General features: G+C 37.8%; 1 protein-coding gene across 3 annotated transcripts in view; it reads left to right on the forward strand.

Annotated features, from left to right (window-relative positions):
- The window catches only part of LOC137405429 (dystrophin-like), a 77,333-nt gene that overhangs the window by 20,346 nt on the left and 33,425 nt on the right, over window positions 1–23,562 (forward strand). For all 3 annotated transcript variants that reach the window (XM_068091687.1, XM_068091686.1, XM_068091688.1), the window contains exons 10-14: window positions 1,244–1,429; window positions 4,254–4,320; window positions 10,850–11,067; window positions 12,679–12,833; window positions 13,656–13,833. In XM_068091687.1, coding sequence (XP_067947788.1) covers window positions 1,244–1,429; window positions 4,254–4,320; window positions 10,850–11,067; window positions 12,679–12,833; window positions 13,656–13,833 — 804 coding nt within the window. The remainder of the gene's footprint in view (window positions 1–1,243; window positions 1,430–4,253; window positions 4,321–10,849; window positions 11,068–12,678; window positions 12,834–13,655; window positions 13,834–23,562) is intronic.

The following is a 23,562-nucleotide window of genomic DNA, read 5'->3' on the forward strand; positions in this document are numbered from 1 at the left end:
AAATATCCTGTAGTAGCCACAAATCCAATAAATATCCTGTAGTAGCCACAAATCCAATAAATATCCTGTAGTAGCCAGAAATCTATAAATATCCTGTAGTAGCCACAAATCCTATAAATATCCGGTAGTAGCCAGAAATCTATAAATATCCTGTAGTAGCCACAAATCCAATAAATATCCTGTAGTAGCCACAAATCCAATAAATATCCTGTAGTAGCCACAAATCCAATAAATATCCTGTAGTAGCCACAAATTCAATAAATATCCTGTAGTAGCCACAAATACAATTAATATCCTGTAGTAGCCACAAATCCAATAAATATCCTGTAGTAGCCAGAAATCTATAAATATCCTGTAATAGCCAGAAATCCTACAAATATCCTGTAATAGCCAGAAATCCTATAAATATCCTGTAATAGCCAGAAATCTTACAACTTTTATATTATTCTCATCTAGTTCTATTTGAGTCAAAAGCTACGCAGTAATAATGTTAAAATTACATCCAAAAGTAGCTTCTATTTTTTGAATTTCCTCTCTCTCTGGTTTTGCTGTAAGGAAGTTTGGTTTAATTAGACCTCAGATGTTACAGCGATTAAGGCTATCTGAATTTGTTACTTTCACTAACTTTATTCATTGCAAGTGAAACATTTGTATCAGTTCTATGCATACTGGTGTTAGCTCTATGTATACTCATGATAACTCTATGTATACTCGTGATAGCTCCATGGACGATCGACATAGCTCTACAATTTTAGTCATATGATAAACATCTTTGTTTTATGTTTTTGTAAAAACTAAGAAAGAAAAATGTATAGTTTTATAATCGTAGCTACATGTTTCAGTCTCAATTTAAACTAGCATACTTGATTATTTTTATTACCAAGCTCCTTCATAGAATAAGCGTTGCAGTTGCGCAGCCAAAGTGATTTCAATCATTTTAGTTCAAAGATGACAAGCTGCTGTTAAGTAATATATAGTATTCACTATCACTTGACACAGCGATATTATCTTGGTTCCATGTTTGTCCTTTTTAGCAGGAAATAGGTATGGTAAATAGTAGCTGTGTCGAGCATATCTTGATAAGAGTTGCTGTCTTGTAAGTGCGGCCACTGCTAGTACTTGTCTCGGCATTTCACTGACAACTGATAACAAGTCCTAGTAGCACACCCTTGTCTCCTCTTTGGCTCCATCTAGGGTTACTAGTATAAATAATTGAGCTATTGTGGAAGGTCACTCATTGCAGGTAGACTGTGGGCAGACACTTGGGTCAGAGGCTGAGTCCACAGCTGTCCGCGGTCAGGCGATGAACCGAGAAGTAACACTGGCATTGCTCAAAGACCGTCTCGTCATCCTTAACCGAACTGTTAGCAATCGAAGAGTCGACATCCTCGATCAGGAGGAAATAACAGAGAGCGAAGTTAAAGTCTCCGTAAGTTTATTTTATATCAGGTTCAGATGGTGTGGGTGACTGGAGGAGCTTGACGTCTGTTATTATCAGGTTCAGTTGGTGTGAGTAACTGGAGGAGCTTGACGTCTGTTATTAGTTTATTCTGCAGCCCCTTCTTACCTGCCTTCATCTACATATCATCTACATATCCTCACTTACCCTCATATGTAGTATATAGTATAACTATAAAAATCATCCGTCTCACATATCTCCGTGTACATATAGCAAAGTCTATCCTCATCTACATGTCCGTTCATATTGTATAATCTATTTTTACCTACAATCACTTATATCATAAGCCTGCATTCGTCTTCACTTCCTTAGAAGTCATGCCGAGTTTATGCCATTTCATAGACTTCGGGATAACTCTGTAGACTGTAATATATGATTGTCAGATTGAAATGTAATTAAGGGGGAACAACTCTTCAAATATTGCTTTTTGGTAACAGCCAGAAAGATGATCTTGATGACATCGTCAAGATCTCCTGTAGACTACAGTGCCCCCTCGAGTTATGATGTACCGGTTGTATGATTTTTTCGCCTTTCGATGTGGAACCCGATGGTTTTTTGTCCCTGTCTTACAACATTTGTTTTGTTTGTTTCGCCATATGATATCAACAAAAAAAATTTTTTAAATTAAACTTTGGCAGACGGTGTGCTGAAAATGTCAGAATAATGAAGATGCCGATATGCTATTTGCCCAAATCTCTCTCACAACGTTTGCAAGAGATTCGATGCTCGCTCTCTCTCTCTCTCCCCCTCTCTCTCTCCCCTTTCTCGCCCCTCTCTCTCTCCTCTCTCTCCTCTTTCTCTCTCTCCCCTCTCTCCTCCTCTCTCAGTTCAGCATTATTAGTTATAAGTTATAGTGAAAACGAAAATGGAAACAGATCGGTGATAAAATTTTCGCCGGTGACAAAGTTGAAATGTAGCAAAATACATACTGAAACTTAACTCTAAGTCTGTGTTTAGTAAGCTAAATTCATTAAAGGTTGACTTGCAATAAAATTCACATTACAGTTATTTGGTATCAAAAGATTCACCATGTCTTACTCTGTTGTGTTAAAGGTGCCAAATAGGTGGAAATTTGATTAAAAGCTCTTAAAAGCTCAAAAAAGAAAAGCCGCCATAGATTGGAATCTCTTTATTTCGATGACGTATCCATGAAATTTGGTTATTGTCTTGTCATGTGATGTTCTCACGCGAATTGAAAGGCCAATAAAAAGCTCAGTATAAAACTTATCGTAGAACTAGTTTATGACAAACACTTCGGGTTTTAGCGAAGAACCTGTATCAAATATAGATGCTCGCTACTTTACAGTTTTGTTTCGGTTTGGTGTAATTGGCAAGTCGTAATCTGATCATGTGACCCAATACTTCGCAAATAATTTCTGCAGCACTTTTCGATTATCACAAGTGACCAACAGGCTCGTCATGATTATCAGACAATGATATGTACTCCTTCGAGGTAAGGCTAAAAAATTTAACGAATTTTTACGGTAAGTTATAAGATATCACTGCTAAAAGTGACAGCATTACGATGACGATAAAACAGACGCGTAAGAACAATAGACATGGTTTTATTGAATGCGTGAAGTATATTTGTGAAAATATTTTGACGAATAAGGTTGCATGAAAGTGTAAACAGAAACCATCTCCCACAACTAAGTCACATTTGAGCCGTTTTTGAAAGAGAATCCAAACTACGGTAGTCTCGTGTGGCTGCGATTTTCTGTTCATTTTTGAGCTTTTAAGAGCTTGTAATCACCTTTCCACATATTTTGCACCTACAACACAACAGAGTAAGACATGGTGAATCTTTTCATATCAAATAACTGTAATGTGAATTTTGTTGCAAGTCAACCTTTAAAGTTAAATTCATTGTTTATGTTATATGCCTGTCTCAATGGTAAGAACTCTCTCCCTACATTACGTACTGCACATAGAACATTGTGATGTTACATTTTATTGCAGATCATAACCACTAAATACACTAAAGTAACTATAAGTAACTATAATTACAAACGTTAAAGTACTATTTGATTACTAATTTTTAATATGTACGGTACGTATATAAAATTTTAATGCTTTTTACCCGGGGTTATTTGCGTTAGATAATTACCATGGATTTCTATACCCTTCTATACGACATTTTCGCATTACGATCCCAAAACGGGAACGAATTAAAATCGTATGGCGATGGTCTCTGTATTTGAATAATTCTTAGCTGCAATTCGTGTTTAAAAATGTTCTATTACATAAGTCTTCAAGTATGCTGCCAAAGAGAGAGAGAGACTCATTTTATTACTGTTAATTTAAGGTTGTCTGTTTTTTCTGACAACCTTATATCTTTACCTTGCCGCCCCTATAGAAGCACAAGATCAGGTTGACACTATGGTGTGTACAAGTATATTCACGGGCATTGATAGCTAGTGCATTGATATCTAGTGCATTAATATCTGGTGCATTGATATCTAGTGCATTGATTTCTACTGCATTGATATCTAGCGCATTGATTTCTAGTGCATTGATATCTAGTGCATTGATATCTAGTGCATTGATATCTAGTGCATTGTTATCTACTGCATTGATATCTACTGCATTGATATTTAGTGCATTGATATGTAGTGCTTTGATATCTAGTGCATTGATATCTAGTGCATTGATATCTAGTGCATTGATATCTAGTTCATTGATATCTAGTTAGATTGTGTAGTTGTTGCGAACAACAGCAAATGGCTTATGACTCATGTTAATCGATTCTCGCTTCATCTTGGCTTAGCAATTTCAACTCGAGCTCTTTTTTCAGAAGCTGACAAACGCCGTTCAGGAAATACTGCGGGAATTATCTATGTACCCTGAGGCTGACAATCAAGGTTAGTGTTTTAGTTGTAGCCAGTGTTTCTCTTCGCATGAATGTGTCAGGAGCTACCGGTGCCAACTTGGCATTTTCTGGAGGCTAGTGTCATGTCAGTAGGAAGGCTAGTGCCATGTCAGTAGTAAGGCTAGTGCCATGGCAGTAGTAAGGCTAGTGCCATGTCAGTAGTAAGGCTAGTGCCATGTCAGTAGGAAGGCTAGTGCCATGTCAGTAGTAAGGCTAGTGCCATGTCAGTAGTAAGGCTAGTGCCATCTCAGTAGTAAGGCTAGTGCCATCTCAGTAGTAAGGCTAGTGCCATGTCAGTAGTAAGGCTAGTGCCATCTCAGTAGTAAGGCTAGTGCCATGTCAGTAGGAAGGCTAGTGCCATGTCAGTAGGAAGGCTAGTGCCATCTCAGTAGTAAGGCTAGTGTCATGTCAGTAGGAAGGCTAGTGCCATGTCAGTAGGAAGGCTAGTGCCATGTCAGTAGTAAGGCTAGTGCCATGTCAGTAGTAATAGCATGTTTTCCTTGTAGCTCGCATGCTCAGCTGTTGGCAGTTGTCTAGCAGTTAGTCATTGCCTAGAGGTTTTGGATGAGTGACAATGCTATAATACGGGCCAACTTTAATGAGAAAACAACTCCTTACTCGTTATCAAAACTGCTTTCGATTTATTACTTATCAATAGCAGTCAATGTTTTCAAAAGTTTCTCTTTACAATCTGGTTATCAGCTCAGTTGAAGTATTCCAAGGATGGATAGCAATGATTTTGCACACCTTATCACTTTACACATTAAGCTATCTACTATCTCTCTGTCAATTAGTAAATACAAATATCTAACTATATTAACAGCAATATATTTGTTAACTCTACTTATCTTATATGTGTATATATATATATATATATATATATATATATATGTATATATATATATATCAGTTAATTGGCTTCGTGCATCGTGTATGCTGAAGCAGAGGTCTTACCATATTGATCTGCTGTTTCAACACTTACACATGGCTAGTTGAGGCTCTAATCAAATTTCGAACTTTCTGGAGCATTAAATATTAATTTATCTGCAGTTGGCTGACTGAGTGGTTGGCTGTTTCCCAGAGGATTAGTTATCGAGCTCTAACTAATATATTTAGCCAAACTCGACACTCGTAGCCTGCTCTAAAGCCCCTCCATAGGTCATAGTTATCGCTATCCGCCCAGTTCACTGGATCACTTTGTCTCTCTCTATTGCGTCTGGACAGCTAAAGAAGTTGTATAATTTTGTTGCTTGATAGAGAATGTGTTGAGTTTTTTTTAATAATAGGTCGGTATTGTGTCGGTTGGTTGAATAAAAATGTCCATGTTCCTTTTTCCTGCACCACCTCCTTCTTTAGTTGTCATCTTGTCATTCGTTGTCAGTGAGTCCGATTTTGGTTTCCCTTACAAGAAAATAACTGGATTAAATTCTCTTTTGCTTTTGTTTGGAAGTCTTTGTTCTGATGCCAGAGTGGAACAGTTTTGAATCTCTCGCACCTCGGAGATCTCTGCGTTTTTACACAATTTTGTTTTTCATATCCGAAGGGAAGAGCTAGTAAGCCTTGTATAGCATAAGTTTCCCTCAAGATCTTAGCATCCCAATAGCATGCTTTTTTGCAACTCACATGTCTTGATTGTTGCCAGCATATGTGCAAGTCACATCTGATGTACAGGTGTTATTGTACTTTATGCTCCAACAAATACTGGAATTACAGTTGTTCTTATGTGCCAGCACTTTTCAATATCCACTCCAAGTGAGAATTATTGCTCCTCTTTTTTTGCTGGCTATGTTGTAGTCATTAGCTACTGCTATATCTATTATAGTCACATGAATGTAAAGTCCTTTGTCTTCAGGCGTTGCATATTGTGAAAGGAGTTGTCATGACATCTCTGCACCGTGACAGTTGTTTGTTCCTATATGCATGTTTTGCATGGGGTTATTGACAGCGCCAGACAAGGTGACACTTATTGTTGAGAATCGGTTTCCATTCCATTTATTTCTGATGTGTATCTCAATTTCACACAATCCCTGGAACAAAGGCTGATTAAACGAGTCAATAAGTCGGTATGCACGTATGCTCGCTTGTTTACTAATACAATGCCTACCTTAATCTTGATATAACGTAGTAAATAATTATAATAAAATGACTGGTAGGCTGGTGAGCTGCTGCCGGTGCGACAGTAAATTGTAAGAATTTTTCTATGAATGCTGAATAGCTAGTTTCTAATAGCCGCATTTATCAAGTTCAGTCAATCAGGAGAGGCTGGTTGGGTCTGATCAGCATGAATGGTTATTAAAATTGAATGAATACTGTTTAGCTGGTTCAAACACCAGGTGCTCGGCACACGCTTAGCACTGACCTAGATGCTGCTGGGGAAGTCATGCTGTCGACAAAGTGTTGCTGCTCGAGTTCCCGCACTCTCAGTTGGTAAAGTTTGACTTGTTTGATCATTGCGGTCATGGCACCAGGTAGGTAGATTAGTTGTGGTGACCTGTGGTGTATAATGTTGGATTCATTTCTCATCTGAACCATATTCAAGGAGGAGGTCAAGGTCATAGAAGTAGCTTTCAGATTGTTGGCATCGTTAATAGAATCTAGTAAAATGCCGTTAGCGGGTAAACCTGTGTTTTAGTAAAGCTTGGTTCGAGGTCATGGAGTATACCGCATGCATTAGTCTGCCAGGGTCAAAGCGAAGCTGGCCTGTCTAAACCGTATATGACGGATGAGTATGCAGAGATGTTGGTAAATAATACAGTGTTATGGGGAGCACCGGACGCTTATATGTTTTACTATAATATGTCTTGAGTCAAGGCACGAGTGGCTCATCTGTGTGCAGTGTTATAATACATATTGATTCTTGCTATCGGCCTATTACGTCTCTCCCGTTATTCTCTTACTTAGCTATTCATTCGGTCGATGTAAGCAGAGAAAGAAGTAAGTTGCCTAGTAGGTGATAATAAGTAGGTAAACAAAGGTAGGTGTAAACAAGTGTCATGTGTACAGGTAAGTGTGACTGGAAGTACAATGAGTGAAGCACTAAAAGATGTAAGTGAATGTTATAGCCTATTTAAGCGTGCATCAGTTTTATTATGATATCTATATGCCTACAAGCCTGAATAGGAAACATGTGTCAGTTTTATTATGACATCTATATGCCTACAAGCCTGAATAGGAAACATGTGTCAGTTTTATTATGACATCTATATGCCTACAAGCCTGAATAGGAAATGTGTGTCAGTTTTATTATGATATCTATATGCCTACAAGCCTGAAGAGGAACCGTGTGTCAGTTTTATTATGATATCTATATGCCTACAAGCCTGAATAGGAAACGTGTGTCAGTTTTATTATGATATCTATATGCCTACAAGCCTGAATAGGAAACAAGTGTCAGTTGTATTATGATATCTATATATGCCTACAAGTCTGAATAGGAAACATGTGTCAGTTTTATTATGATATCTATATGCCTACAAGCCTGAATAGGAAACATGTGTCAGTTTTATTATGATATCTATATGCCTACAAGCCTGAATAGGAAACGTGTGTCCTAGGGGTAGATGTACTAAAATGTCAAGATTTCAATGTGTATCCACCGAGATGCCCAAACATTTTTGGTCTGTGCCTTTGAGAAAGTTCTGTGACAACAAAAGAGGTGCCTCATCAGACACTGCTGACAGGAAGTAGTAAATAGTACATTGTGTATGTTAAGTTTAATTTATGATATCAATATTGTCATTTTCATCCACGTAGCTGAAGTATAGAGGTTGTTTGCTGTCAACCAGTTATTCATACCCTCAGGTTGTTTGCTGTCAACCAGTTATTCGTATCCTCAGGTTGTTTGTTGTCAACCAGTTATTCGTACCCTCAGGTTGTTTGCTGTCAACCAGTTATTCGTATCCTCAGGTTGTTTGCTGTCAACCAGTTATTCGTATCCTCAGGTTGTTTGCTGTCAACCAGTTACTCGTATCCTCAGGTTGTTTGCTGTCAACCAGTTATTCGTACCCTCAGGTTGTTTGCTGTCAACTAGTTATTCGTATCCTCAGGTTGTTTGCTGTCAACCAGTTATTCGTACCCTCAGGTTGTTTGCTGTCAACCAGTTACTCGTACCCTCAGGTTGTTTGTTGTCAACCAGTTATTCGTATCCTCAGTTTGTTTGCTGTCAATCAGTTACTCGTATCCTCAGGTTGTTTGCTGTCAACCAGTTACTCGTATCCTCAGGTTGTTTGCTGTCAACCAGTTATTCGTATCCTCATCACTCGCTATGCCAATCTTCCTTAAAAACCTCTCTAGCTTAGCTTAAGGTCATTAATAAGGTCATTTGCCAGGCTTGCAAATGGTTCTTTTTGTCGGTTGCCATGTCTGATCATTGCCCTTACTGCTCCGTCAGCATGTTCATCAGCATCTCCGAATCTATGTGATGTTTACATAACATCTGACAGATGCTTCGACTAAATATGCCATTCAGAATGCTCAATTGCATTGAGTATTGCCTGTGCAATCATGGATTCTTTGCTGTCCCAGTGTATATCGCATGTTGGCAAGTCATTCAGCTGTCAGCTTATTTTTATTGCCAGGGATTGCGGACTGTTTTTACAGGCCTTTTTTCCAAATTACTTGCTACACGTCACACTCAGCTTTAGTTGTGAGTTTAATGTTTTGATGTTAACATTCGTTCCAAGTCAATATAAATTTCCCTCCATTTCCATGCATCGTATCTTTTATCTCAACATGTGGTATCGTTTGAAGACTATAAACATGTGGTATCGTTGAAGACTATAAACATGTGGTATCGTTTGAAGACTATAAACATGTAGTATCGTTTGAAGATTATAAACATGTGGTATCGTTTGAAGACTATAAACATGTGGTATCGTTTGAAGACTATAAACATGTGGTATCGTTTGAAGATTATAAACATGTGGTATCGTTTGAAAATTACAAACATGTGGTATCGTTTGAAGACTATAAACATGTGGTATCGTTTGAAGACTATAAACATGTTGTATCGTTTGAAAACTATAAACATGTGGTATCGTTTGAAGACTATAAACATGTGGTATCGTTTGAAAACTATAAACATGTGGTATCGTTTGAAGACTATAAACATGTGGTATCGTTTGAAGACTATAAACATGTGAAATTGCAACATGTAATATTGGATTTCTCGACTAACAATTGTCTCCTCATGTTTACCCATCATGATATCAACATCCATTTCAGCATAGGTTGAATATAAGTGTAGTCTAGTCATAAGGACTTAGTCTGTATATAGACCCTTCAAGAAATCGCAACTCCTATGAATGATATCTTTAAATTTTTAAAGCTTATTTAAGGCCTGGTTGAAACGCGTACCTGTCCTGGTACAAACACGGACACTACTAAACTATGTGTTTTGTTGACAGATACTTTGGCCAATGAGAATCTGCCTCAGTAATGTAGTTACCATGATGTATTTGCTGGTTTTTCCAGTATCATTACTGGAGTATTGCCAGGATGTTTATATTGTAACGTGTGTATAATCAGAGATTTGCAATAACAATAGCCTCTGTGCATTTACTTGCGTTGCTATATTTTGCTCCAAAAAAAAAGTACACGATAACCATGAAAATAATCAAGTACAAACATACTTTATGTTTATAACATAAATTAAGTTACAGAAAAAGATTTTAACATATATATTGAATTACCTAAACATTTATTCAAAATGTTTTATAAAAAGGTTCAATTTATGTATAAATTTGAGAATACCTTTATCCACATATAAATAGTTTATGTGAAGCCCTGTTGCCATTCAAGAGTCAATCTTTGAATCAATCAATCAATTGAAAGTCAATCAACTGGCGGGTATTGTAAAGGAATAAAATTGAATCACTATCGTAATAATCAATTAATTCAGCTCATCGCGATTGCATTGGTCTTATCTCTACCAATGTAGACCAACATGTTTGTTTCGAAACGACGCATTGACAACGCGTCGCCCATGCATGAACTATGCATACGACACATTTGATCAGGGTGTTTAGGCAGGTTGTAGTTATGAGATAATTTGTAGTCAACTGGTCTGTCCCCACTACATCAAAGATGTTATCAGGATAAAAATGAGTGGCATGTTAAAACTTGAGTTGGCTTACAAAGATACTGTCTATGTATATTTCAAACTATTGACTCGCTTTGTTTGAAGTTCTCCTTACAGCATGAGTTCTGTAGAAGTGTAAAAGGCAGTATTGAGGCCTACAATAGTACAGCATGAGTTCTGTAGAAGTGTAAAAGGCAGTATTGAGGCCTACAGTAGTACAGCATGAGTTCTGTAGATGTGTAAAAGGCAGTATTGAGGCCTACTTACAGTATGTAGTTTGCTTGTTCTTAATTCAGCTCGAGCAGATTACCAAAAAGATTATCCATGAAGAAAGTTTCGGGCAGCAGCAAGCTTTAATCACAGGCTATCAATCAATGCTTGGAGTTGTCTCATGCTAACCATTTTCTATCATATTAGTTATTCTCAGACTTATCCTTTTTAGTCTCGGGTCTTCGATCTGAATGTGAGGAATGCTTAACGCGGTCTGTGAGCAGAAGCAGAGAGCTTAAGCAGTTGCTCATAGACTCACACCGCTACGGTGACGAGATGGCCAAGGTAGATGGGTGGCTGTCAGAGCTTGAGGCAAGGATCGACAGTAGGAGATGTGAGGCTATAGGAGATGCCCTCGATGTCGTGGATACACAAATTCAGCAGCACTTGGTGAGGCTCTGCTACTCATTTCTTGTTGTTTTTTGAATCCACATTGCTGCTGCCATTACCTGCCGCCATTACCTGCTAGTGATTACCCTGCCTCCCCACCAATAAAATATTTTAGCTCTTAAATGTTGGAAACCTTCGCTTTGTTGAAAACTGTTTATATATGAAAAATGAACATATAAAAAATAGATATACTGTAAAAACTCTATGTGAACACAATGGCGCTCTATTTTTCATCTCTTCTATAGCCGCAAACAAATAAAGGTGGTGTTCAAATAGAGGCTGGCGTTGTATTTTTCAAATAGCTCGTCAGAATTTTAAGAAAATAAATGTAACCTTTCTCATGGGCAAAGTGATTGTCGCCTATATTTTGCACTCTCCTTCGGGCTGAGTGACATTAACCACAAGAATAAGATAACTGCATGGATGCTATTAAATAATATGCTATAAATCTGTATATTTATAAATTATATAATGATAATCTATCAAATTCTACAAATATATATTCAAGAACAAGTGACATAAGCTATATTTATAATACATGCAGAAACAAAAATTGACATTTTTGAAACAAAAATATTTGCATCGCTTGCTCAGCCAGTTGCGTTGTGATTGTTGCTTTTGTTTGAAACGATGTTATCTTCTTCTGGCTGTTCAATACCGTCCATAATGTTTTCTGACCTCGACTCATCTTCTACACTGCTGAACTAGTCGATATTACAGTCCAAACAATTTTTTTAGCAAAGCAAAAGTTTTGCGCATTGTATTTCGCACAAATAATAATAAACCTTTAGTCCTATGGGTGCTAAGCAAAACTTTAAGCCTAAAACTAGTCATTCGTGTTCCATCATAATTGTAAACCATTTTTCCCATGCGTCGAAGTATCAAGACCGCATTAAACAAGGAACTACTATTAGCTTGATACAGTTATGAATTATTTCTATGTTGCTGCTTTCCAAGTTTTAGCCAAAAACTGAAAAGCTTTGGAGTTGGAAAACGGGCTTCGATACGAACAGAAACAACGAAAGAATTGTTAATGATGTAACCGAGTCATTATTAGTACGATTTTGTGGATATTTTTCTACCGATCACTTGCTATTATGGGTTCGTAAAGATCAAAGAATGTCAAAGTAGCGATGACATGGTGGTGGCGTTCAATTAAAAGGTGGCTCTCTACATTTCAACCCTTTTCTTATAGGGGCGGACAAATAGAGGTGACGTTCAAATAAAGGTGGCATTCAATTAGAGGTTTTACTGTAGATTAAATCAATAATCTCAATGACCTAAATATTGTCTCACCCGTAACATCATCACTCACCCGTGACATCACCACTCACCTGTGACATCATCACTCACCCAAGACGTTATCACTCCCGTGTGACATCATTACTCTACTGTGACATCATCACTCACCTGCGACATCATTATTTTGTATACGATAGTGAAGTTATTTGCGCTAGAGTGTAAAGCTAAACTAGTTTTAGATGTCGCCTGAGGCAAGAATATATTGTACATGTATATTGGTCTCTTGGTCATGTCCTGTGAGTTTAGTAGGTATGTTGACAAAGCTTCTTGTTACATTGATGTAAGAGACATTACGCTGCATATCCGCAGGCACTAGAGGCAGAGGTTAAGTCATGGAAAGACAACTACAATGGGTTAAATCGTATGACTGAAAGTCTCATCTCTAAGTACCCTCATGAAGACTCTAGAAATCTAAAGTCAAATGCTCAAACCCTCAGTGATAGATGGGAAAATGTTCAATCATTGTAAGTTGGAGTTATTTCACCTCTTCATCATTTGTAGCAACATGCCCAGAGGGCAATCAGGACCAAATTTGATTACTTGATTTGATTATATTTTTAGTCTATTAGTAATCTCAGTTAGTAGTAACCTTAGTCTATTAGCAACCTTAGTTAGTAAGACTGATGGACCGACAGATGAGTGTAATTATAAACTTGAACCATTCGCTGGTCATAGAAACCTTATTATTTATATTCCTCTGTCACTATGTAATTCCTCTGTCACTATGTAATTCCTCTGTCACTATGTAATTCCTCTGTCACTATGTAATTCCTCTGTCACTATGTAATTCCTCTGTCACTATGTAATTCCTCTGTCACTATGTAATTCCTCTGTCACTATGTAATTCCTCTGTCACTATGTAATTCCTCTGTCACTATGTAATTCCTCTGTCACGCATTACATATAGTAAGCTGACTGTTTCCTCGCTCATCAGTAATAAAACAGCGGTTAGACCTAATGATTCTATTAAAGTTGAGATACTGCTGAAATATTCATTTTCTATTCAAGGCTTTGAGTTATGATCTATAGTCTTACAGGAGTTGATTAATGTTTTGTATGGAGTTGTCTTCTCAATATATATATTATAATATATATATATTATAATCTATATTATAATATATATTATAATATATACAGTGTAAGCAGATTTTGTTAGTTGTTTGTTGATATATTTCAGTGTTTACTTATTATCCCTATTTTTGACTTTGTTGGGTTTATTGAGCTGGCCACATTGTGAAACATGTTTCTGTACATATTTGTCTGTATGTTTGTCTGTATGTCTGTAGCTTGTCTGAGCGAAGTCTGACATTGAACAGCCATAAGCAGATAATGAAGGATTACGATGGGCCGTTGCAGACGTTCCTCTCATGGCTCACCGAACAGGAAGCTGCAGCTGAGATACTACTCGAGGAGGTCAAAGTTAATGACCCTGTGAGGTCAACGACATGGTCTTTGCGTTCCAAGGTAATTACAGCTAAATTCTGTGACCATACACCATAGGCAACACTTAAACCATAACTGTCACGAACAACATTTATCGTATTTACTAGGTAAATCAGACACGCTGATTCCGATTTTGTACTCAAAATAAAGATTAGTCCACTAACCTTCAAAGTCATTTAGGCTTTTTTAAAGCTTTTCAATATCCGTTTCGAAAACAACACAATCGGCATTACAAGCTTCGCCCATAAATATGTGACGAAACCTAGCTTTTTCAGGAACGGAAGTTAGGAATGTTTAGTCCGATTTAGAATAATAGAGATGGGTGTCTTAAAACCCATTATTATCTAAATCCAGCCTGTAAAATAATTTCAGTTTTTATGAAAGGTATATAAACTATTTAAAATTGCTCGTAGTTTGTTACATGACGTTTAACTGGGCTGAACACCGAGAAAAATGAGCTCAAAAAGCGTGGTTTTGTCACAAGCTAGCGTTGTTATCACGCTTTTTTAAATATGCAATGCTAAATAGCTTATCTACCTTTCAGAAAAGACTGATATTAGTTTTAAGGCTGAATTTAGATATTAATGGATTTTAAAACACCCATCTCTATTATTCTAAATCGGTCTAAACATCCCAATGTAACTTCTGTTCCTAAAAAGCTAGGTTACGTCACGTATTTATGGGCGGAGCTTGTTATGGCGATCGCGTTGTTTTCGAGACCGATATTTAAATGTTGTAAAAAAGCCTTCATTACTGTGAAAGTTAGTGGACTAATCTTTATTTTGAGTACAAAATCGGAATCAGCATGTCTGATTTACCTACTAAATACGATAAAAGTTGTTCGCAACAGTTATGGTTTAAACTCTCTTGGTTATCACTGTTAGGGCCTTGACCTAGCCTAGCACTTATTCAAAGTTTTGTGTGTATGTTATATTATTTTTTGAAAATGATAGAATAGTTTGTGATCTTTTTCTACCTAATAACGTATATACATCTACAATAGTTATGCGTGTATGACTTAGCATGTTTAGGAGTTATCCTCTCTGTGAGCTTACTGGCCGCGCATAATACAAGCCTGCTACTTTCGCTATTGTTTGACCGTCCATTTGTTCAGGAGCTGATTATTCAATTCTACAGCATGTTTAATAAAATGCTTCAGAAATTATTTTATGGTCTGTCACACAGCATGCCTTAATCTTTCCTTGCGTAAAATATGACTAGCTGTCATATATCTCATTTGATCCTTAATAACTGTCAATTTTATGGGTGACTCTTGTCTGTCGAGTACTGGGATATGCCTGATAAGTGACAGAAATAAATTGAAGTCAGCTTCTGTTCATCATTGACCCCTCCGTAGAGTCCTAACTTCTTCTTAGTTGATGTACTAGCCTGCATCTGTTGTTCTAACACTTAGCAGTCCGGTTGGTGTGACTCTGGCATAACTACAACTCGCAAACTTGTGTGCTTTGCTCCTGCCTAAACCAACAGTCATGCTTATATAAGCGTTTCCTGTCGTCTCACACAACAGCCAAGTATTAGCTGTTATTTATTGGCTCATTGTTGTTCCCCAAAATAATGTAGTAAATTTGTTAAACGTGCAAATCTTTTTGCATCTCTAAATCATCTGTACATTTATCGATCGCATCACTTTTTGATAGTCCTTTTCAAGCTCGAAAAGTTTGTAAAACTTCCAGAATCAAGGACTTTCTTAATTTGGGAACTCAGTAGCGTTATGCAGAGCTTAAAGCTAATCTAGTGCTCTGCACCTAAAAATAGTCACAACTCTTAACTATGATGTCTCTGTCCGCTATAGTGAAGCCTTAGTTTACAGTTTTCATGGGTGGTTTAACATAAGGGGTTGTGGGTGGTTTACCCATTTCTAGTGTCAGTCTAGATTCTGGAGGGTGCTGAATGTCATCACAGTGGAGTCAGCTGACCTCTGACCTTTGGACCCATTTGCTTGTTCTCTTCCTATGATGACATGATTTCCTGTGACATCTTTTTCAAATAAATGATGATAGTAATTAGCGTAAGTGACCACAACGGAAGGTGTGTAGGCGTTGACGATCACTCATGGAGTGTTACAGTAAATTAATGGCAGGCTGGTTGTTCAGTGTGTCTGCATCACACCTACGTGTGTGGCTATCTGACTCTGATACCTATTATCTGTAGAGGAGATACTAATATTGCCCCAACTATGTTAAGAGCAGGAATACTGCACCTAGCAATGTTTTAGTTATAATGTTTTGAGTTTTAACAAAAAAGAAAACATTATCATCAGATTGATTCGACAATTTAGAGAAATTGTTTCTATTATTTTTCTCTTTTTCCTGATCTTATTAAGATATGTTAAACGTTTCATTGTATTAGTAAAACCTATAAAAGTAAAAACTGTAAAGGTAAGGCCACACAAGACAAAATTCTCACGAAATCGGCGAAATTTGGACGAAACGATTCGTACGAATTGACATTTGGACGAATTCGTCCATCGTTGGTTGCGCACGATGAACGAATCCTGAATTGGACGAAACATCAGAAATTCCTACGAATCGTTGTTTGATTGGTCGGTTGAAAAGGTTAGTTGAATGTTGAAGGTCGTTTTCTTTGACGCATACCAGAAAGATTGAAACGGAATCGGCTACAATTTAATCACCGCGTTCTGATTGGCTAGTTGAAAGTTAGTTTCGTACGAATCCGTGGTGGGGAAACTCCGTGTGGCAGGTCAGAAATTTCGTACGAATGGAATTTCCCAGATTAGTTGAAATTACACGATACGTGTGGCCCTACCTTAAAAGTAACGCATATACTAAATATTTCATTTATCCGTTAAAATATTTTTGTTTAAGACACTTGAAAGGTGAGCAGTTAGAAGGTAGTATGTATGTGATAGTATATACGTGATAGTATAAACGTGATAGTATATACGTGATAGTATATACGTGATAGCATATACGTGATAGTATATATACAATGTATGATAGTATATGCGTGATAGTATATACCTATGTGATAGTATATATCTGATAGTATATATCTGATAGTATATACGTGATAGTATATACCTGGTAGTATATACATGATAGTATATACGTGATAGTGTATACGCGATAGTATATAAATGATAGTATATACGTGATAGTTTATACGTGATAGTATATACGTGATAGTATATACCTGATAGTATATACGTGATAGTATATACGTGATAGTATATATGCGATAGTATATAAGTGATAGTATATACGTGATAGTATATACCTGATAGTATATACGTGATAGTATATACCTGATAGTATATACGTGATGGTATATACCTGATAGTATATAAGTGATAGTATATACCTGGTAGTATATAAGTGATAGTAATGTATATACGTGATAGTATATACATGATAGTATATACGCGATAATATATACGTGATAGTATATACGCGATAGTATATACGTGATAGTATATCCCTGATAGTATATACCTGATAGTATGTACCTGATAGTATATACATGATAGTATATATATGATAGTATATACGTGATAGTATATACCTGATAGCATATACGTAATAGTATATACGTGATAGTATATATACGATAGTATATACGTGATAGTATATACGTGATATTATTAGTGATTAGTATATATACCTGATAGTATATATAATTATATGATAGTATATACTTGATGTCTACAATGGTAAACTTGACTAGTTAAGGATGAGTGTTAACAAGGAGATAATAAAAGTGTTCAGAGGTATTCCATAGATTTTTTTTTAGCCTCCCCACCCCCTGTTCTTTATTCTGACCCACCCTTTTTTCCCCATTTATTGTTATTCCTTAGCGCCTACTCTATGTCAAGACCATCAGATGACAATAAAAGTAAATTGGAAAAAGTAAGCATAGAGGCAACTAATTCTAGTGTAAAGAAAATGTTACATTAATGTATGCAGCTGCAAGTTAGCTAGATATTTTGCAGTTGTAAAAATCTCAATTTCATATACAATGCTTACAGTTTAATCAAGTATATATACATTTATAATTCATACACAATGTTTACAGTTTAATTAAGTATATATACATTTATAACTCATATACAATGTTTACAGTTTAATCAAGTGTATATACATTTATAACTCATATACAATGTTTACAGTTTAGCCAAGTGTATATACATTTATAACTCATAGACAGAGTTAACATCGTGCTGTTAGAGCTAACATTTCCATCAAAGCGTGCTAAATGAAGGAATTGTCTATCAAGGATTTATAGAGTTGCCTCTCTTGTGTACTAATTTGTGTCATATCCTTAGATGGCGTTTAGTAACTGTATCACTCAGGTTTACCACCTGCACAAGTCATCAACAGGTGTTTAATAGATATTAAATACATGTCAGCAATCCTCATGTTGATTCAGTAGTTTAAACTGAATTATTAAACTGAAACTAGTTATTAAATGTTTCAATTCTCAAGGAGTACGCTTGGGCACCAAAGGTCAGCAAAGGTCATTACAATCTGATGTGTCACAGGGCTGTCCTGGCCAATATACTCTACACGTGTTCACTGTTTTTGCGGCATTTTAAACCATAACTGTCACATACAACTTTTATCGTATTTACTAGGTAAATCAGAAGCGCTGATTCCGATTTTGTACTCAAAATAAAGATTAGTCCACTTTTTTACAGCGTTTTAATATCGGTCTCGAAAACAACACGATCGGCACAACAAGCTCCGCCCATAAATACGTGACGTAACCTAGCTTTTTAGGAACAGAAGTTACATTGGGATGTTTAGACCGATTTAGAATAATAGAGATGGGTGTTTTAAAATCTATTAATATCTAAATTCAGCCTTAAAAATAATCTCAGTCTTTTCTGAAAGGTAGATAAGCTATTTAAAATTGCATATTTTAAAAACTCGCGATAACGACGCTAGCTTGTGATAAAACCGCGCTTTTTGAGCTCATTTTTCTCGGCGTTCAGCCTATTTAAACATCATGTAACAAGCTACGAGCAATTTTAAGTAGTTTTTATACCTTTCATAAAAGACTGAGGTTATTTTACAGGCTGGATTTAGATAATAATGGGTTTTAAGACACCCATCTCTATTATTCAAAATCGGACTAAACATTCCTAACTTCCGTTCCTGAAAAAGCTAGGTTTCGTCACATATTTATGGGCAGAGCTTGTAATGCCGATTGTGTGGTTTTTGAAACGGATATTGAAACGCTGTAAAAAAGCTTAAATGACTTTGAAGGTTAGTGGACCAATCTTTATTTTGAGTACAAAATCGGAATCAGCGTGGCTGATTTACTTAGAAAATACAATAAAAGTTGTATGTGACAGTTATGGTTGTTTAACTGGCTGTTTATTTGTGGCAATTCTTTCTCTTTTTATTTGTCATGAATAATAGCCAATAAGATGTAATTGAAGCAAAGGTTTATGTTCCAGGATTTTTCGTGCATTATAGTAGCGAACTGTTTGCTTCCGTTTGCTTCTGAAAATATGAGGGTGGTCTCATCGCTGGCATATCCAGTGATAGCTATATAAAAGATCTGAAACTAACACTGATGTGCTGTCCCTGGTATCAATACAAAATACTGGCCTGTGCAGTGGGTCCCATAATACAGTCAGCACGATGGCTGCCAAGTTATAGCATTTTGTGGAATTTTCTGTAATTATTTCAAATCTGGACATTAGGAAATGACACAAGCCAGTAGATGTTGGCCCCCCTTCATTAACTGATTTACTCCCATAACGTAGTATGATATGAGAGTGGATAACTTGGAATGCTAAGAGAATGTTAAACCTGATCTTCAATTTCCTTTCGATTATATTGATTAGGGTAGCTCAATCAAGTCTTATTATTCCAAACACGAGCTCCGTAACAGAGTAGAAACGATTAATATAATTCATTCATCTCGGCTACAATTGGCAGTCGTGAAACTCTGGAATTTGCCTTTTCGACTCCAGTGCATGCTTAATCTAACGGAAACACTCGCAGTTAGCTGCCTATTCACATCTGATTACCTTTCATTGCACTCAGCTGTGCGGTTAAATTTATTAACTGAGTACAACTGGCTCAGTCGCTGTCAAAGATTGAATGAGTGGATTAAACGGATTAAAGCTGATTAAATTATGAATTTATTGTTAAGGAAATGCGATAGAGGGCTGTATGAGACCTTTGATTCGTTTGTAGGTAACTCTTATTCCACCTTGCATAGGCAGGCATAGTTTTATATACCTTAGACATCTAATTTATGTCTTCTATATCAGAACATTATTTTGATGCGTCAGATAGTTACTGTTTGTCATGGAGGTTGCAATATTTTATTATGTAGGCAAATAAACACTTGCCTAGCTAGCCAATGCTTGAGAGGTGTTATGAGAGAGGTGTTACGAGAGAGGTGTTACGAGAGGGGTGTTACGAGAGGGGTGTTACGAGAGGGGTGTTACGAGAGGGGTGTTACGAGAGGGGTGTTACGAGAGGGGTGTTACGAGAGAGGTGTTATGAGAGAGGTGTTACGAGAGGGGTGTTACGAGAGGGGTGTTACGAGAGGGGTGTTACGAGAGGGGTGTTACGAGAGAGGTGTTACGAGAGGGGTGTTACGAGAGGGGTGTTACGAGAGGGGTGTTACGAGAGGGGTGTTACGAGAGGGGTGTTACGAGAGGGGTGTTACGAGAGGGGTGTTACGAGAGGGGTGTTACGAGAGAGGTGTTACGAGAGAGGTGTTACGAGAGGGGTGTTACGAGAGGGGTGTTACGAGAGGGGTGTTACGAGAGAGGTGTTACGAGAGAGGTGTTATGAGAGGGGTGTTACGAGAGAGGTGTTACGAGAGAGGTGTTACGAGAGAGGTGTTACGAGAGAGGTGCTATGAGAGGGGTATTATGAGAGAGGTGTTATGCAGACAGTTTAAGCCTAATTCCTACTGGCCATTGCTCGAACCCCTTGCAATCTATGCTATTAAAAAGTTATCTTCACACCTTGTGCTAGTCTAGCCTTAGCCTATAATAATTACAGTACAAAATGAGTGTGACTCATTGGCTCATCTCCAAAACATATATATAGTATAGATTGTGCTGCCTTTACGGCTGTGAAACAGGCAGCTGCATGAACACATTTATTCAACGTCAGCATCTGTAGCCACCCTCTGGTGTGGCGCTTAATCCAGATTAGCGTTGTAAAAATATGCAAGGCAGCTCATATCTGTAAATGTTTCACAAATATTTCTGCCCTTCTGCAGTTTTTGTCCAGGTCCTCTTATGCCACTGCATGCTTGCCATTTCTCTTTCGTTTGCGTTACGTTCCGTCGATGTTACGTTCCGTCGATATAACAGCGATGAAATGCTCAAATAAGTACGTAGTGTTATAAAATATGTTTATAATATTTTCCAGAAGCTGCCCATAAAACATGGCAGCTAGAGGATTAGATTGTACTCGGAGCCCTGTCGCTATCTATTAATAGCCCAAGTCGAAACTCACACTTAAATTTAACAAAAAGAAACCACTTGTTGACAATTACATATTCAGGTGTGCTCAGTCTTGCCTGCTGCCGATTGAATATGAATTAAAAGGTTAATGTATTGAAGGCAGCAGCGTAATCGAATGCAGCACACGAGTTGACAGCACTGCTAGCAGTGCAGGCTTTGTACGCTTCTCTTAGCTCGAATATCGGCTGTCGGCACTTGTCATCCGGCGCAAGAGCACTTCATACCATTGACTGGACGCATCCGTCTTCTTCAGCTCTGTTGACTGGCAAGTTGTAGAACCCTGCATAGACGTATTGCCCAACTGTATCGCCACGGCAACCAGACTCGAAACTGGAGAGCGTTGGATCTGACGACTGATAAATATTTATTAGTTTTGCCAACGGGAGGAGGTTGCGGATGCTATGAATACTGTTATGGATTTAGAGAGGCTTTCAGATGAGTACACCGTCAGATGCTCTACGCATAGAGGAAGGCAGGCACGCGATCCTTTGAAATGCTGATACCTTTAACAAATAAAATGCTTGTAAGAAACGCGTGAGTGTTTATTCAGAAGATCACTTAGCTGTGTAAGCGAGTCGGGAGGAGGCGGTGAGAGCAATTTAATCCTCTGCTTTGGCTCATCGCATTCTATGATAATCGCAATCCAACGGCAGCAATCCAACGGCAGCAATCCAACGGCAGCAATCCAACGGCAGCAATCCAACGGCAGCACTCGGGAGAGATTTGATTGATCAATTGTGCCAAGTTCAGCTCACAAGTATCCAATGGCAGTAACTTATAGTCCAGCTCAAGGGGTTTGTAAGACGGCCAGTCCTGTCTCCGACCGGAGTGGTCTGTTGGCTTTCCGCACGAAACTCCCAAGCTTATGGGATCGAAACTGCGACGAGAAGATTAAGAAAACGATCTTCAAGGCTACATTGGACGAGCGCTATCCTCAAGAGTCAAGTGACCAGCTGGTCACCAGTGCATGGTCTGCAGAAGCGTCTTCGCAAGCTTGTGAAGTGGATCAGGGCATCACATCTCGGCAGACAAGTAGTGAGTGTAAAGGAAATGTATCTGGTTCTATGTTAAGGTCTAAAAAAAACTTGCAACTGGTGGACACTCTTCAAGGAAACCAATCACTGAATGGCGATTGTAATAGTTCAACTCATTTGGACCAGCAGTCATTTTGCGTGACCCTAAATCCTGATGAGGAGTTGTCTATCTCATTTGAAACGAAGCCTGAAAAATCTCAACTTAATAACTTAAAAAACATGCCTAGCTTAGATGAAAACTCTAACATGAACTCGTATTCCTTTGACATCTATGGAAATGTGATACAAGAAATTACAAAGAATCAATCTACCAATGGACCAGACCATGGAGCTGCACCAAAGAGGAATGGTTACGCTGCTTGGCCACCAGCTAGCCATGCACAGTTCCTCATAACTCATCACAGGTGCTCTGAGACAAACTCTAACAAACTGATTCCTGTCAATCCTCCATGTTCTAAATACCAGGGTTCAGTAGCTGTCGACTATCAAACAGATCTCATTTCAACTGACCAGGCAGTCACGCCAGAAGATCTCTATGACAATCTCAATGGTACTCTATCATCTTCTAGCAGCGCTTTCGCTATGTCAGATATCTATGTAGCGCGGTCACAAACATTACCGCACAAGCTAACACGTAGTAAGACTAGTGCAATGATCAAGAAAAATACTTCACTGTCGTCAGATGAGCCGCAGTATGATCCAAGTTCTCCTCAAATAACAGCAGAATATGTTGCCCATGTAATGGCTTCCGCATCCACAAGTTGCCCGACAACACCGAGCATTGAATGGGTGTCCAGTAAATCAGCTACTGCGGTACCACGACAAAAAAGCACGCCTAGTACTGTACCAGTTACACCGCACTCAAATTTGGCTTCAAGCACAGGGCCAAGTAATTTCATTATTCATCCCAAGTTTTCTGTATCAACTTCGGAAGAACTGGAAGATGATGTTTTTACAGCTGGTCCGTCCACCAACACCGCATCATCACCACAATCTGTTCTCTCTGCATATTTCAATAAAAGGAAGAAGTTATCCTCTCTCAATGAGCCATCTCCTTCTAACAGACCTTATTACAAAAGGAACACAACTTCACCAAGCTCAGATGTAGCTAGTATTGCCTCAGTTGCTACTTTACCACAATCAACAGGAAATCAGCTGCAGGGCCAACTGCAGCCTAGAGAACAATATGATAATGAGATCCTTGAGATAGAGTTGTCGGAAGGGCTGGATGCAGAT

The sequence above is a fragment of the Watersipora subatra genome, chromosome 9 (assembly GCF_963576615.1).
Source record: "Watersipora subatra chromosome 9, tzWatSuba1.1, whole genome shotgun sequence".
Lineage (NCBI taxonomy): Eukaryota > Metazoa > Bryozoa > Gymnolaemata > Cheilostomatida > Watersiporidae > Watersipora > Watersipora subatra.